The sequence below is a fragment of the Electrona antarctica genome (genome assembly GCF_951216825.1).
Source record: "Electrona antarctica genome assembly, chromosome: 21".
Lineage (NCBI taxonomy): Eukaryota > Metazoa > Chordata > Actinopteri > Myctophiformes > Myctophidae > Electrona > Electrona antarctica.
In genome coordinates, this window is record NC_136802.1 from 17,825,532 (window position 1) to 17,842,763 (window position 17,232).

The following is a 17,232-nucleotide window of genomic DNA, read 5'->3' on the forward strand; positions in this document are numbered from 1 at the left end:
TATCTGTGGAACCAAGTCAAACAAAATGTAATGCCTCAACTCTACAATTCCAAGTGCTTGTATGTTATGATTATTTTAGTGAGTCGCGGCCTGAAAAGGTTGAGAACCACTGTCATAGTCATAGATGACTTTCTAGCTTCAATCACATATCTGCTCGCATCCAATTTCCTAGGCTCTGACAACTAAACCACTTTTCGATAAGCGGTCATCCTAGCTTAATGCTTGCAAGAGATAGTTACATAACCTCATTTGCATCGTTAGATTCCAAAAGCAGAATCCATTCTCACTCACGCACACGCACACACACACACACACACACACACACACACACACACACACACGCACGCACGCACGCACGCACGCACGCACACACACACACCTTACCTCATTGTAGGATGTCTCTCTGGAGGAAAGGAGAGGGTTCGATTCCCTCCGAGGCATACCCTTTGAACTGGCTCACATAGACCTGCCTGAGCATCCCACACAACACAACACAAGCTAGTTAGTGCACTGTTTCTCAACATCAGGTCCAGGGACCACCAGGGGGTCCACACATGTCATGGAGGTATATAGATATATTTTTGGATAGTGACAGGTGACAGGAAATGGGGAGAGATATGGGGGGTGACACGCAGCAAAGGTCGTCGGGATCGGGAGTCGAACCCGCGACACGCCATTATGCTGGCTTAGCAATAGGTGCCCAGACCTCTACACTAGCCGCCCGGGGCCAGCTCACAAATATTATTGCAGTGTGTTGTGAGTGAGCGTGTAGATCAATAGCCTATACCACTATAAACAAGTAGACAAAGCTACATTACAGTAATTCTAAGTGCAAAATGTATCTTTATGATAAGTATAGAATATAACCTCAGTGAACTAAATACCCGTCCCATTTTCTTTTGTTCGTTTTTCAATATTATTATTCTCCTCCAGTCTTTCGATGATGATGATGATGATGATGATGATGATGATGATGATGATGACGAAAACTATAGAATATCTGGTGATGCGAGGTTAGGTCCGCCTATGATGCTATCACTGGGTGGGGTTTCACTCTGACCTCACTGTCTCCACTCTGACGTGACGTCAGATCCACTCCCACACAAGCATAAACTGCTACAGTATAGGTTCAACTCAACAGAGCAGTTATTTAATTCGGTGACCACGCACGCGCGTATATACGCGTGCGTGTGCGCGTGTGGGAGGGAATGGTATATGGATACTGTCCGATACTCTGAAAAAACCTATAGGCTACTTCAACTGGGATCCCACGTAGTCTACCCGCTACTGTGCCTACACGCCCACACCGCCACCACCACCACGTGGAAATATTGTAATAGAAAAAGTTATATGAGCCTATATATTAGGCCTATAAAGACGACATGTTAGGCTACTTAATAGCCCATGCATGGGTCAATTTATGATTGATCATGATAATTAGTATAAGTAAAAGTAGCCTATACCTATATTTATATGCTAAATTATCAGCAGTCTAGCCTACTCTAAAGCGGTGGGCAAATGTTTTACATAATCTTAAACGCATCACAAAATGCATAGCCAGCTGTCACTGTCACGCATAACAGCTGGTCAGCAGAGCAGTCTCCGCACTCCAATTACGTAATACGGGGGTGCCAACTTTTCCATTCGCATCATCCCACGAACTGTCAAGAGGATTATCCCATGCTGCTATATCGCAAACAAATTATAATCACAGACACAGTCACACAACCCTCTGTGCCTCAAACTCTGATGTTCTATATATTTAAATAAACTTAAATAAAAATAAAAGCAATACGCTGTAAATCCTATAACCTTACCTTAACTTGAATACATCCTTCTGAGAGAATATTCCATGTATCCAAATCCTTTATATTTCAAGGTAGTGGACAATAATACGGCAGCAGCAGAGGTTGTCTTTGCAGAACTGTGGAGCCATGAGCTTGCAGCGATTGTAAAATATTAGTCATTATTATGCTGATGCTCTGTGTGATGGTGATGAATGATGATGTCAGAACGAACGTCGACGAATAATGATCGACAGCCAGGGAATCGGCGGCGGCGCGCTGACCACAATGAAGGTTCCAAATCTAAAGTGTTCCAAAGACAACGCGGGGGCGCGCAGAAAGGTAGGCGGGGCTGCATGGGGGAGATCATATGGATGGAGCTGGAGGCAGGATCCGCTGGAGGGGAGTTCAGATGATCACTGTGATGTTTTTTTACTTTATTCTTCATTTGAGCCACGGACCACCATTTGATGACATTTTAGATTTATCCTCTCAGACCCAAAAACTAAAGAATATTGTGTTCATGTGTTGTCATTGCAAGATTGCATAAATTGCACAATTCCATACTGAATTGATGTTAGTATAGGCATAAGAGATAACAGGCAAACGTTTGATCAAAATAAAATAAAAATCTATATTCTATAATTGTGTAAACTTCTTGTAAATTAAGTAACACAGATGTTTAACAATCATGTATTATGTAACTCTTGAGAGTGTAAAATGAAACCAAATGGACCCGTAATGGTTGTTAATCCATTTGGTTGTTAATCTCAAGAGTTAAAGTTCTATAAGGGTTCATTTGGTTACCAACTTTCCATCATTTATCTGCATGGGGACCACCTGGAACCTCCTCAAGTACCACTTGGTGTTGGTGGTCCTCGGACCACATGGTTGAAAACCACTGCTTCTTTCCCTGATAGCTTTTCATTTCCCCAAAACATTATAAAAAAAATAAGTGAAAAAAGTAATTAAAGAAAACACGGGCACCTCACATAGGCTATTAGGAGGGCAGACTGGGCTTCAGCCAACCGAAAAAAGGATGGGTGTTTTTGATGAATCTATCATGGTAAAAATGGAATTTGAACGGGTTTGTATATAGGAAGGGGGAAGGGCAGCTAAAATGAATATCTAATTAAAATCTAAATACTGAATCGAGCAACTTAGAAACTGTCTGGGGTGTTCACATAAGTCTGAGTAGATGATAAAATGAAATCACCAAAAGTTTTTTTGAAAGTGAAATATCCCTTTAAAGGAGCATTCAGTGATTTGGAAACCCCCCCCCCGGTCCGCCCCGTAACAAGATGTGCACATGCACGCACTACAGTGGGGGGACACGCGACAGGCCAACAGAAGTTACAGCATACACACCAAGGCCCGCCCCCGCTCGATCATGATTGGCGGAAGGCCCCTCTCTATCCTGATTGGATGAAGGCTGGGCCACCTAGCCAAAAACGAAACCTAAGCTTTTTAACTGGGGACAGGGAGGAACAGGGTCAGCACACTCTATAGTAGGGAGGATTATCACAACAAAACAAAAAAATAAGTGATATTTGAAATAAGTGAAATCACTGAATATACTTACTGCTTAATTCTATTGCAAATTCTTCTATATGCACCGTAAAGGCTATTGTAGTAGGCCACTACATGTACGTACACCTAGGCCTATTCCTATTATATCAGGAATATCTGAGCTGTTTTGCATTGTTCTTCCCTTTATTGAAAACTACAAAGGATGCGAGCGTGTATAATTTCACCTTTTTTAACACCTCTACACCGGTGATGTGAGAAAAAAGTTGAAGGAGCTTGCTAATTCAGTCAAATTCTCTTTGAGATGTCTGATTGATGCCAATTTAAGTTCAACCATAGCCAAGACAACTAAGATTAGCAGTGCCTGTATCCGATTGTCCATTCAGGCATTCTAATTTCACATATTTGGACAATGCTAGAAGTGACAAACTGAGTTTTTGTCCATTGCAGTCAAAAAGTAGGCAGCAGTAGCCCATAAGGGCCTGGGATTTACCATACTGTAAATCCTATAAATCCCAGGCCGTGTTTCTACCCTCCAAAGAACGTAGATATTTCCTCAAGGCAAAGTTGGAACGATTATACATAATTATTTTCTGACTTTCCGATCTATATCTGATAAGAGTATCCCAGGGGCAAACAAACAAACAAACACAAACATCTCTGCACAGAGTCTGCATAGAGAGTATGTTTTCGGTGGACACACACGTGTGCACGCAGTAGCCTACTCCGGGGTATAGTTTCATCAAAGGAAATCATCAGGAAATGTCCATTCCCATGGGAAATTCTGCTGCACAGTTACCGTTTCAGTGAACTAATCACTGAGGACTGCATAACTATAGCAGCATATACTGTAACTAATGAACTAGAACCTGCTTTACTTAATTTGACTACTGTAGGCCACATTTACCATATGGCATTTTGATTGTTCAAGACTTATTTTAATTGATTTCAGATTAAACTAACACTAAATTAGGAAATTGTTATATATACTTTAGTCTGTGCGTAGCATCATTAAATTCATGGTCATACATTGTTTGATTTTAGTCAGGCATGCACTTTGATAGATAGGCAGAGTCACTTTGAAATGAAAACCCCAACATGCCTTGCACTGCATCGACGAATGCGCGCGTGATGCGCGCGTGATCGGCCGTAGCCAATCGGAAGAAGGAAACACAGCCGCCTACTTACTGTTTCTGCGCCGTTTAAAAAAACTCTGAATCTAGGCTGCATCTGCGGTGATTGAAGAGAACGCTAGACGTTCTGGGATCATTTCTGATGTTTGCTGCGTCAAGGTTACAATATTAACGCTTCTGAAGAGAAATAAAGTGTCGGTCCACGATGTCACAACCGTACCCTGATTTTATAACTGACTGCCCAACAAACTGGCTGTAATTTAACATATAGAAGCCATTTTGGTAGTAAATTCCCCTGAGGACCCTCAAACTACTGTAGACAGCAAGGACACACAGATAAAGTGTAATTATGGGAGACTTAATGGCAAAAGGGAGTGATTCTCATTATAGCTGCATGTCGACCGTACAACTTGTACAAGTAACCTCTGTAAACAGTGCAAGACTGTACAGCTGTTCAAAAATAGCCTCGCAGTGGCCAGATGCGAATCTGCCAGTATGGCCAAGCCATGAGGCTAGTTCAAAAAGCTGTGGGCAATATATTATAATGTCATATATATTCTTTCCTTTCGTCTTTGTTGTGCTTGTTTTACACAGTGGATGTGAGATTTTACTGTAGACTATAATGTGTCATCAAATAGCATATCTTTAATTCACATATTTAAAAAAATATATATAGTATATTTCTTTGTCATCCCTTGTGTGTTGTGGGATGCTGGTCAAGCTTTCATCTTTTTATTTGAAATTTCTCCTTTGCTATTATTGCACAAGGGCACGGCTTCCACATGTCATTTGATAAGTGCTGAGGATATTAAGTGGCGAATGTAAGAATGATGATATGGCCTCATTTATTGTACTATACACTTTGCAAGGTACAGTATAGTTGCAAGGTACAGTAAATTGTGCATGATATATCTTTGATACAAATATATCACTGCAAATGTGAGCAGAGCACTCATATGACACAATGCAGAACAAACGTAGGAGAAAAAGGTCATTCTGATGATCACACAGCAGGGAAGGGGTGATGGTGGGGGGAAGTGGGAGGGAAGATGAAGAGAGATCTTCTGAAGCAGATAGACGGGTTTGTGTAAACACAAGTAGCAATACAAACAGGAGATGCTGCCCCGATAAGGAAATTAAGGGAAAGGGTGCAACTCAAATAAGCCAAGACTGATATACACAAACTGTTCAAATGAGAGAGAGAGAGAGAGAGAGATAGAGAGAGAGAGAGAGAGAGAGAGAGAGAGAGAGAGAGAGAGAGAGAGAGAGAGAGAGAGAGAGAGAGAGAGAGAGAGAGAGAGAGAGATGAAAAGAGAGGTTAGCTGTAGAAGCAGGCCAGTAGTGCATGTGGGAAATGCAGGCCTGTTCCTTAGGTGTTATTCAGTTCAGTTTATTCAGCAAGACTCTGCAACTGATGCAACTCTTAAAGCAGAAAAAACGATGTACAATCACTGCGTTCACTTCAAAGGGGGATTCTGAATCTTGAAGCAGAGGCAGCAGAAAATATTTGGATTAAAGTCTATCATTGCCACTACTAGATGAAGCAACCAAGAAGCATTCGACTTTTGGATCATCGTGTTTTTGCAACCACTCTGTGAAATTCAATTTTTTTTCCGGGATTTGAGGGACAAACATCCACTTCACCGGAGGCAATTACAGGTTACGCCACAGCGAGAACACCCAGAGGTGGTTCAAAGATTATGGTTCGGTTGGCCGAGCTATGAGCTTCTCCCTGTGCACTTGTGGTCAATGAGGGAGGCAGTGCAACCCGGAGACGCTCAAATGCAAACACAGGAGCTGGAGCGAAGTTGTTGACTCCACAGTGAGGAGAGAACGGACGTGAGAAATTCTAAAGCATTTAGTCTGCTAAACAAGAGAAGACCAGGATGAAGCAGCGCAACGACAATCAGTGTGATGTGAAAATGAACCGTGATTGAGTGAACCTTTTTTGGGCACAGAAAACTCAAGTTATTGCTTGGCAGGACATTCTTAGCAATTCATTCAATGAAGGAGTCTGACCAAACCGTGGAGGCACCCCTCACCTGGGGTTTCGACCAATCCTGGACCGCCTTCCTAAAGCATGGGCGGCGTCTCCGCCTCAACACCTTGGACTTTTCTGACCTCTGGGACGAGGAGGACCTGGGAGTGGACAGCACAGAGGACGATGGAACCAACTCCAACAATCAAGTGCCAGCAGGGTGTCCTCCTCAGAGCCCTCCTGTCCCACCGCCTCTGCCTCCGCTGGCACCGCCCCTTCCCATAGCTCCTCCCCTACCACCTGCGTCCCCTGCAGGTACTCCCGTCAAATGTCGCACCTTGAAGTTACACTGGAGAGGACTGCAGAGCCTGGACCCCCTGCCCAGGAAAACCCGCTTTGGGACCCAGACCATCTGGGCTAGGCTGGAGCCAGTCCACCTGGACACGACCCAATTGGAGCACCTGTTTGAGACCAAGGGCAATAATAATACCTGTGCAACGGTCACTGGGTGGCGGGTAAGAATGAGTTGAAAAGGGATGTTGCTTTTAAGAGCTAAGGTAAATACTTTGAGGACTCCCACATGGGAAGCAAACTTGCCAAAGCTAAGCTATTACCTATTAGTATATGTTTTGTAGGATTTTCCCACGTGTCATCTCATCTTCTTACCAAGTTTACAATAAGCTGTGTACTGTATACACTGTGTAGCGTTAGTGATAGTCAGTGTACTGAATGTAACTTTTTTTGCCCATGGGCTATAATACGTATTACTTACCAGTGGATGACATTGTCCAATTAGAATGTGAAAAGAACCTACATGAATGCTGTCATACTAGTGACTGATAAAGATGATGATTCACCTTTTTAGGCAGTTTTTGTTTATTTAGATAAACTGTGAATGCAGAGAGACATACGTTGAGGGGAAACAACATGCAACACAGGAGATGCTGTGGTTATACAGTATGTGGTCAGTGCACTAAAGAAGATTACTGCAATACCCGGCCACAGCCAAAATTCAGCAACTTTCTGCTTGATGCAGGTGGTAATTTACTAATTTCTGCAGCTAATGCTGCATTATGTGACAAGATCACACTGCAGTGTATCTTTATAGTGCAGTGTCTTCCCAGCAAGACCTAATTCAGCATTAGTGTAGGCCTATAACTATCTAGGTCTCCTTCTCACAGAGCATAGAGATGTAGTATGCACCACACCATGATAAAGTAGCACTAGCAACTGCAGTGAATTATCAGTGTTTGTTTTGACCTACTTGGAGTACCAGGAGGGTGTGGTCTAGTAAGGAGGGACACACAATGAAACCCTCAGGATTCATTGAACTCTGATAGTGTCAAAGTGGACCTCTCACAGATTCAAATTAACCCTAAGGATTTTAGTTTATGTGTCAGATAAACTGTCAGACTGAAAAACTTCCTTTCAAGTGTGATTGAAATGAATTGACTGGATTCACAATGAAGAGCTCCATACAAGTAAGCCCCATACTACTTTTGCACTACACTCTAATAAAATTGACCGATCTACAAGATCACATCTCGTCACATTGCAATGTGTTGTGAGCTTGTAAATCTGCTAATCCTCCCAAATCTTTAGTCTGTATAGGATAGGGTTCAAGTGGTTCAACCTTTCTCCAGTCGTTGCATCTGATATTACAATCTCACCTATATTGGATTTGGGCAGGATAAAAAAATATAATGATACCGACTGAGGAGGCCTGTAATGGAACTGATTAAGGCATTCTCACGTTGACATACATCTTTCCTCTCTGCTTCCCCTTGCCTCAACCACAGAAGCAGCCTTCGGTCTCTGTACTGGGAGTGAAGCGCAGCAATATCATCACCATCGCCCTGAGCAGCCTGCCACCTCCTCGGCTCCTCCCCCCGGCCATATACAGTATGGACAACAGTGTGCTGGACAGGGAGGATGTCCAGGTACTGTTTCTTATGACCCCTAGGCTGGCTTTCTTTTTAGTGTGCAGAAGAGTGGGATTCTGCTTCTCCACTACACTATCTTAATATTCTTATACATTATATATTATTATTATCCAACAAGATTGCTATACTATATTATATTATCCTACATACTGTTACATTCATTATTATTGTTATTGCTATACTACTTGTATTTGCCTGCATCTCTTTCCCTGTCTATCTTCTATTTTCTTTCTTTCTATGGTTATGGTTGTTTATTTCTTGCTCAAAACAGACCTATACAGTTTGTTATAGCCCTCAGAAATTAAGCTTCAGTATCTGACCTTCAGGCTCCAGCACATTTGTCTTCTTCTTCTGCCTTTCTTTTTCTTTTATTACCATTTCTATTAGTATTCATCCTTTGTTGAGTATGAAAGATGAGCAGGATGCAGCAGACACAAGAGAGGAAAAGTTCCGATTTGTTTTGACAGCGAGGCGGAAGGGGGGGGTACATACTGTGTACGGATATTCACATTTCGCCAGGGGGGTCAAAGAAGGTTACCAGAGCGTGGGGTTTTGACTACGACAATTTATTTTTGGGCACAAAATGCCCTGAATCTGTCTGTTCTTGTATGAACCAGTGACCTGCTAGATTTAAGCAGCCAACAGACTGAATGGTTAGAATTTTGTATAATGTTAATGTAATTTTATATCATTCCTCTCTTTCTCTCTTTCCGTTTTCTCTCTCTCTCTCTCTCTCTCTCTCTCTCTCTCTCTCTCTCTCTCTCTCTCTCTCTCTCTCTCTCTCACTCTTCATCTCCCTGAACCTCTCTCAAAACAGAGGCTTCAGTCATTGGTCCCAAGTGAAGAGGAACTCCAACTGATTCATGAGGCCAAGTCTCTGTCCCCACATTCACCTCTGGCCCAGGCTGAGCTCTGCCTCCTCACACTGGGGGATATCCCTCACCTTAGCTCCAGGCTGCAGCTGTGGGCCTTCGCTCTGGACTATGACACCTTAGAGAGGGTCAGTGACAAAATTCTTTTTTTATGGCATTTGATTTGACAAAGGTCTAGTAGTGTCAAGGTTATTCTATACTCTGTTGATTTATTACTTTTTATTCCTATTATTTCCAGGAAATTGCTGAGCCACTGTTCTACCTGAAGTTAGCGATGGAACAGCTGTCAGCCAATCAGACATTCAAATGTATACTGGCTACGGTGCTAGCCATTGGTAACTTTCTCAATGGATGTAAGGTGAGTGAGTGCATTACTGTGTCATCCCCACTGCATGCACCTGAACTGAGGGGAGGATTCATTCATTTATACACTTATACTTTATTGTATTAATCATTAACATCTGACTGTTTCTCCTCTTCCTGCACACACACACACACACACACACACACACACACACACACACACACACACACACACACACACACACACACACACACACACACACACACACACACACACACACACACACACGGATGTGGGTAATTCCCTCAGGCCCGTGGTTTTGAGCTGAGCTATCTGGGGAAGTTAACTCAGGTGAGGGATACTCACTCACGCCAGCCTCTGTTGCACCATGTCTGTGTTCTTCTGCTGGAGCTTTACCCGCAATCCAGTGACCTCTACTCTGACATCACCGCCGTCACCAAAGCCAGCAAGGTGCGTGTGTGCGTGCATGTGCGTGCGTGTGCGTTCGTTCGTGTGTGTGTACACTCTATCTGCATCTCTCTCTCTCGTTTCTATGGTTTTGTGAGTAAAACCACTATCCACACATCACGTTTGTCTCCTCTGCCCTTAAATAGCATCACCCCCCCCCCTAATCCAGTGCTTTCTCTCTCTTGTTCTTCTTTATCCATTGCTCTTTCTTTTTCTCTCATAAGTTTTACCTAACTTTGCAGGGAAAACATGCACATGTACTGTACTTTTACCGTTACTTTTACTGTACTTTTACTGTTGCACTCTTTCTTCTATCCCTTTGTTTGCTGTGCTTGCTGTGATTGATGTTTGATGTTATGTTATCTATGCTGCTGCATTGTCAGAAGGAAGCAAAAATACGTTTTACTCTTATGTACCTGTACACAAGATGCAACAATAAAATACAACCTTGAACCTTGAACCTCTCTCTCTCTCTCTCTCGCTCGAGCATGTAGCCACTTCTCATGGCGTCTCCACCGCCCTCAAAGTACCGCTCTCTGTTGTTCACAGTATGATTACGCCTTAGTCCAAACCAACCTGACCCAGCTGGAGGCCACGTGCAAAGCGTCGTGGGAGCAGCTGCGCATGCTGGAGCGAGCGGACGAGAAGCGGCGAGGGGGGAAGGGGGGTAAGAAGAACAGAGGCGACGACGAGGCTGCAACGCCCCCGGAGGGATCCCTACGCCGCAGGTTGCCAAAGTTCTTGAAGGAGTGCGAGGAGAGGCTGAAGGTCCTGAGAGCTGTCCATCGCCGGGTTATCAACAGGTAGAGGCTGTGGCTGTAGTTTTAACCACTTTTTTTTAAATAATATTTTGTATTGATTTTTTCATTTCATGACAAAGACAAAACAAAACCAGACACAGACAGCTCAGCTCAGACACGTTGCGAAACAAAGGGCACAGATATTACACACATACACATACCGTCCTACATCCATAAAAACATGCGAGGGCTGAGGTTTCATGTATTTAATTTTCTGTTCCAAGGGCAACAAACAAACCAAAGAAATTGTGTGAATAAGCGACACATTCAATACTGTGCAAACAAAATACTTAGCATTCCTATGGTCACATAGCATATTCACACTCAAAACCACAATCTTGTTGTACTGCTGGCAACTGAGCGGTGTCTCTGGAGTAGCTGGTGTTTATGTGCCTTGCGCAAGGGCATCTTGAACAGTGGCGGAGATAAGGAGTACTTGTATCTTCACACTGTCTGTGTCTCTCACTCTTGCTTTTGTCTTTCTTTCTGTCGGCCTTCTAAGTCTCACCCCTTTCACCCTCCTCCTCCTGTTATCTTGTTTTGTTCTTTATACAGTATCGCGCCATTCTTGTTTTATGACCTTTGATTATGATTGTTAATCTTTCTTGTCTCTCCATGCAGGTTCCACTCGTTCCTGTTGTTCCTGGGCTACTCGCGGGCCATGGTGAGAGACACGAGCCCCGAGGACTTCTGTAGGATCATCAGTAACTTCTCTCTGGAGTACAGAGCCACACGGCTTGCCATCTTGCAGCAGAGGGAGAGGGAGAGGGAGAGAGAGAGAGGGAGTAGCACGGCACCCAACACACCCGGAGCACGGAGGAAGCGTCAGCCGACCCCCTTGTCAGAGGTAGAGAGGGACAATGGAAGATGGAGAGAGAGAGAGAGAGAGAGAGAGAGAGAGAGAAAACGGGTTTTAACTTTACATCTTCTCCTCTACATTCTCTCCTTCCTGTTTAAGATCACTCTTCCTTTTAGAAGCAACGTCAATATATACACTTTTAAGAACATTTGAATCTCCCTTGAGCACCTGGTTGGCTGTACATTTAACTGTACATGCTGTTGTCCGTGCTGGCACACGGTAACACGGTAAACTAGAAAAAGTGCCCTTCTGGGCACAGGTCTCCACCAGGAGGATAGAAGTGTGTGAGATGTTTGGCAAAATGTTTAGGAGTAATATAAACAGGTTTTTTTGTTTGTTTGTTTTTTGCAACAATTTTCTTCATTTTGTTGAGGAAATGCAGAGCCAGATCACTCATCGAATCTCTGAGGATAGAATTCTGGATGAGCAGGACGATGTGCAGCATTTTGAACGAAACACTGCCACTCCTGAAAACTTTAGAAGGCAATGTTAGCCAATCAGTGTAGAATCTGAGAAATCCAACAGATTCGTCTTGATCATATGACTACAGAGATCATGTGTACCGATTTGCGTGAGATTTGGATGAAATCTGTGCCACTAACATAAGCAATGTGTTTAGCAGAAATCGGCCTCATGGTGGCGCTATAACCGGCAGATGTGGAGGGATGCAGGGACAATGTTTTTCCATGGCCTCTAGGGAGTGCGCATACATAAGTTGTATACAGATTGATAAAGTTATAGCTAAAAACAGGAATTGGCCTGTTATAGCGCCACCATGAGGCTGATTTGGAAAAGAATGAGTGGCATGTCGTCCTTGGCCTAGTGGAAATGTGCGTGTATAATTTCACGGAAATTGCACACTGTGTTTGTGATTTGTGGCATTTTGTTTGAAACGGACCAATTATGTGAGCTTTGGAAGCCAATATTAGCCAATCAGGATGGAAGATGGGAAATTGTGCAGATCTGTGTTGATCACATGACTATGGAGATAGTGTATACCGAATTGTGTGATGTATGGATAAAATGTGTATGAGTAATCTACAGAAATGAGTTTTGCCTAAATCGGCCTCATGGTGGCGCTATAACAGGCCGTTGAGGAATATTTGGGGCAGAGGTTCGTCGTTGGCATCCATGGAGTGTGTGTGCAAAGTTTGGCATGGATCGGGCCAACGGTGGCGGAGATTAGCTGGTAACGGACGGACGGAAGGAAGGAAGGAAGGAAGGAAGGAAGGAAGGACGGACACACACACGGACCGAGTGCAAAACATACTCTCTCCCCATGCCTTCGGCCTGGTGGAGACAATGAAACTCATGTCATTACAGTGTTTACCCTTCTATGACACATTAGTCCCATGTATTGCACTGCTTTACCCGGCCGGCGTCCCCCCCGTTTCCTGTATCTCGATCTCCCCTTGCAACCGACATATATCTAGAGATTCCACTGTTAAGTTCTTAGCTTACGCATGTTTCATGAAAACTACTTTTTATGTATGTGATGTATTGCCATGCTTTTTTGTTCTTGCTTAATGTAAATCGCTCTGGATTAAGAGCGTCTGCTAAATGCCTAAATTGTAAATTGTAAAAATTGACAGCAAACCACACCCCACTGCCACAAAGACCCATGTATAAGCATCAGGCTAAACTTTTGACCTTTGAAAAACAGAGGAGGTTCTGAGGTTCCCCCATTAAGCACTTAAACCCATACAGTACTTTGTTGACTGGGGTACCCCAGGGGTGTGCATGCCAAGTATAATTAAGGCAACGTTTCAGTCATAGACATTCTTGAGCCATCTGCTCAGTTGCCTGGAGAGGGTCATTTCATTTGATCCTAATATAAATGCACCACGTCTCTGTGTGTACGTGTGTACGTACGTCTGAAATCCATATAACTCGAGAACCATTTGCCCCACCGACTTCAAATGTGACACACGCGTTCCACACCACCACTGGGAGTGCAGTGCCTGGTGTCAAGTCCGTTGGCTCGCTGGTTGTCCAGACCCAGCACAAAAGCCTCTGCCCGGGATCTGGACAGGGCCCCTGCCCACTGTGCCCAGGCGCTGGGCATCTCCATATGAAGCTAGCCTGTTCTGCCACCTGTATAGGCTATACTCCATATTTGGGCATGCCTGACAAATATCTCCATATGGGCAAAAAAAGGACACAGACATAATAACTGGGTGGAGCATGCATTTCCATCGTTCTAAGTATAGGACAGTGCCCAACGGTCACCACTCTAGTTCATTAAATAAAATGAAGAATAAATAATAAATAATACACAATTCAAACACTTGTGTGACTTGTAATGCGTTGATTCCCTATAGGAGAGTATAGAACAGTATAAACTGGAGGAGGTGCTGAGGACCCCAGAGCCAGCGTTCAGACTGGACCTCACTTTGCCCCGAAACCGCAAGAGGATGAGCAATATCAAAGGTGTCTGTCTGTCTGTCTGTCTGTCTGTCTGTCTGTCTGTCTGTCTGTCTGTCTGTCTGTCTGTCTGTCTGTCTGTCTGTCTGCCTGCCTGCCTGCCTGCCTGCCTGCCTGCCTGCCTGTATGTCTGTCTGTCTGTCTGTCTGTCTGTCTGTCTGTCTGTCTGTCTGTCTGTCTGTCTTAAAGTTAATCTGAACATGATGTTGATGTTTCAGGTCCATTCTCTCGGAAGCTGAAGTGGTGAGAGGAGTCCTGCACTGGCCAAAGTTGTCTCAGGCATACCTGCCAAGTGCCAAGTTCCAACACTAGGCTGTGAAAGAGGGAGGTTTTCTGGACGATGGGCATATGGCCTACCCTCTGTCCCCTACCCCAACCCTACCGTCTCTGTCCCCTGCCCCAACCCTACCCTCTCTGTCCCCTGCCGCCCCCAACCCTACACCTCTGTCCCCTGCCCCAACCCTACCCTCTCTGTCCCCTGCCTCAACCCTACCCTCTGTCCCCTGCCCCAACCCTACCCTCTCTGTCCCCTGCCCCAATCCTACCCTCTCTGTCCCCTGCCCCAACCCTACACCATAGATTAGAATATAATAAAGAAATCACACGCGTGTGAAGTGAGGGGCGCTCTTATCATCATAGGCTACATCATCATTCCGGCCAATCACAATTTGTGCCCTAACTTTTGTCAAAACTGTCAAAACTTGATGGCATTCAATGTTTGTGTTTGCACAGACACTCAAAACTGGACATTCATTGTCAATGGCATTCAATGTTTGTGTTAGGACAATGTTTGTCTTTACACAAACCCTCAAAGCTGGACATAGGAGGGGCTAGCGCCCCTCAACAAGGATGTTGTGAATGTAAAATGAATGACTTTTTAATTAGTCATTGGTATTAAAAAAAATAATAATCACACCCGTATGCAGTGAGCACCGCTCTTATCATCATACATCACATTCCGTGCTCAACCAATCAGCTGAGCACATCCTCATACAGACATTCACAAATTAAGCTGTGCATAGGAGCCGGTCAAAAAATATATATATTGTAAAGCATTATCCAACTCACGGAAACATGACACATGCAGCAAAATGTACCAAACATCACAAAAAATATAATGTACAAATTGATTGAAGGTGAATGAATAAATAAATAATATCAGTTTAAAGTTTAAAGTTTAAATTTGTTTTTCGACATAAACATGACGATGATGATGATGAAAAAGTTGATGGTCCAAACAAACTTTATTTAATTTGAATCAATGGATTTTTTTTTGGTTTTGATACAATTTGCTGTGAACCTTTGTCCTTTTATTTGTCAAAGTTGCATGTTTTTGTGCTACATTATTTTGCAAACTTGATCTACCACTTAGACAAGACAAGGAATGACAAACGAATATCTGCTCTGCCTATTCAATTTGAATGTAAATGTGTACAGTCAGTCAATGATTAATAATAATAAAAACATCTGACATTAAACATCTGTCTTGAGTGAGTTTGTGTGTGCGCGTGTCTGCGACCTGCGTACAACAAGCACGTTTGCATGCTATTTACTAATAGAGAAAAAAATGATGCAACATATATCTATGCAATGTGACATAGCTCTGTTTACAAAATGCGGTACCAACTGTTAGTATACTGTATACTTGTATATATAATACTTTCCCCATTTTCAATTGTTTTTAAAATGTGACACTTAATTGATTTGACAATGTAAACCTATGTTTTCTCATGCCAATAAAGCTCCTTTGAATTGAAGTGAATGAATTGCATGCATGCGCGCGTCGGCATGCGCGTGCCCGCACATGCGCATGTGCTGTGCGTGGTTGTTGTCCGCCTTGATTGATTTGCGTGTCCACCAATCCACGAAAGGAATGTCTCGCTCAGGCTTTGGAACATCCAACCAGAGATCAGTATTCCCGATGGGCGTGATTCGTTGCATAGTGTTGCCATGTCCGCTTATTATAAGCGATAATGGGTTTGTTTTTTTCTGTAAAGTTACTTGTAAATATTGCGGGTTGTGGCGTTTTTGGGGGGCTTAATAGTTTCTAAATTGTAGTTGATGACTTTGGGCTTGTTTCATAATGTTTTTAAACCAGTGATTCTCACACATTTTCATGTGAAGGACCCTACATCTAAAACAAATTGTGCCAAGATGAAAAATCTGGGGCAAAATGGAATTGGGGCGACCTGACCTGTTACCGGCAGGATTACATACAAGATTTGTGTTGTTAAAATGTTTCAAGGAATACTTCATACATTTTGTGCACCTTTCTAAACTAAAATTGTTATATGGAACATATAACCTCGAATTGCACCTTTTTAAACTAAATTGTGTTATGGTAGTTTTAGGCCTACCTAACTTACTACACGCTTCGACAGTGTTCGCCAAGCTCGTTTGAACAACCTAAATACACAACGAATCAAACTACGAAACAGTGTAACTGCCATGACCAAATCAGCTAAAAGTAACTTCATTAATGATAAAGCTGAGGAAAACAAAAACAATCCTCATGAGCTCTGGAAGCTACTAAACAATACACTAAGCTATGGTCAGAAACTAAAAACCAGATTTTCGAACATAAACATCAAATCTGACAACACTCTCATCACTGACAACCTTGATGTGGCCAACTACTTGAATATCTTCTTTACAAACATATCAACAACTCTGGTTAACAAACTGCCCTCCCACTCTGGGCTCTTTGGTGTAGAGCACATTACAACCTTCTACAAAAACCTAGGTGTTTGTAAAGACGATTTTAAACTAGTTATGGTAACAACTGATGAGGTAATTAAGAAACTGAGTGCCCTCCAACCCCACAAGGCCACAGGCCATGACAACATTCCCTCCAAATTTCTCAGAGACTCAGCCATCTCTATAGCTCCAATCATCACCCACATAGTAAACCTCTCCATCAAACAGGGACAGGTCCCCCAAGATTTCAAACTGGCCAAAGTAACCCCCTTGCACAAGAAAGGGAGTAAATTAGACCCCGGCAACTACCGCCCTATTTCTATTCTTAGTTCCATCTCGAAAGTGATGGAAAAAATAGTCTATGAACAGGTTGAAAAGTATCTTGCCACTAATAAATTATTGTACGAGTTCCAATCTGGCTTCAGAACATCCCACTCCACTGA

General features: G+C 43.2%; 1 protein-coding gene across 2 annotated transcripts; it reads left to right on the top strand.

Moving 5' to 3' along the window:
- The first annotated feature begins 5,740 nt into the window (after positions 1–5,740).
- On the top strand, positions 5,741–14,537 carry LOC306913637 (FH1/FH2 domain-containing protein 1). 2 transcript variants are annotated; one of them, XR_013788583.1, is made up of 10 exons: positions 5,741–6,937; positions 8,222–8,362; positions 9,183–9,365; positions 9,476–9,595; positions 9,851–10,012; positions 10,559–10,812; positions 11,431–11,656; positions 13,990–14,098; positions 14,311–14,456; positions 14,491–14,517. XR_013788583.1 is itself a non-coding variant. In XM_079490427.1 (9 exons), exons 1-9 carry the CDS (start codon positions 6,449–6,451, stop codon positions 14,337–14,339), a joined length of 1,713 nt encoding a protein of 570 aa, XP_079346553.1. In that variant the 5' UTR covers positions 5,741–6,448; the 3' UTR covers positions 14,340–14,537. The 2 variants fall into 2 exon arrangements, 1 of the variants encoding a protein (XP_079346553.1); XM_079490427.1 differs by having other exon boundaries at positions 14,311–14,537.
- Positions 14,538–17,232: the final 2,695 nt, after the last annotated feature.

Bases quoted from the DNA above. Each gene is read 5' to 3' on its own strand.
- LOC306913637 (XM_079490427.1), top strand. From the start codon at position 6,449: ATGAAGGAGTCTGACCAAACCGTGGAGGCACCCCTCACCTGGGGTTTC. The intron at 10,813-11,430 runs GTAGAGGCTGTG...CTCTCCATGCAG, and splicing joins CATCGCCGGGTTATCAACAG to GTTCCACTCGTTCCTGTTGT. The intron at 14,099-14,310 runs GTGTCTGTCTGT...TTGATGTTTCAG, and splicing joins GAGGATGAGCAATATCAAAG to GTCCATTCTCTCGGAAGCTG.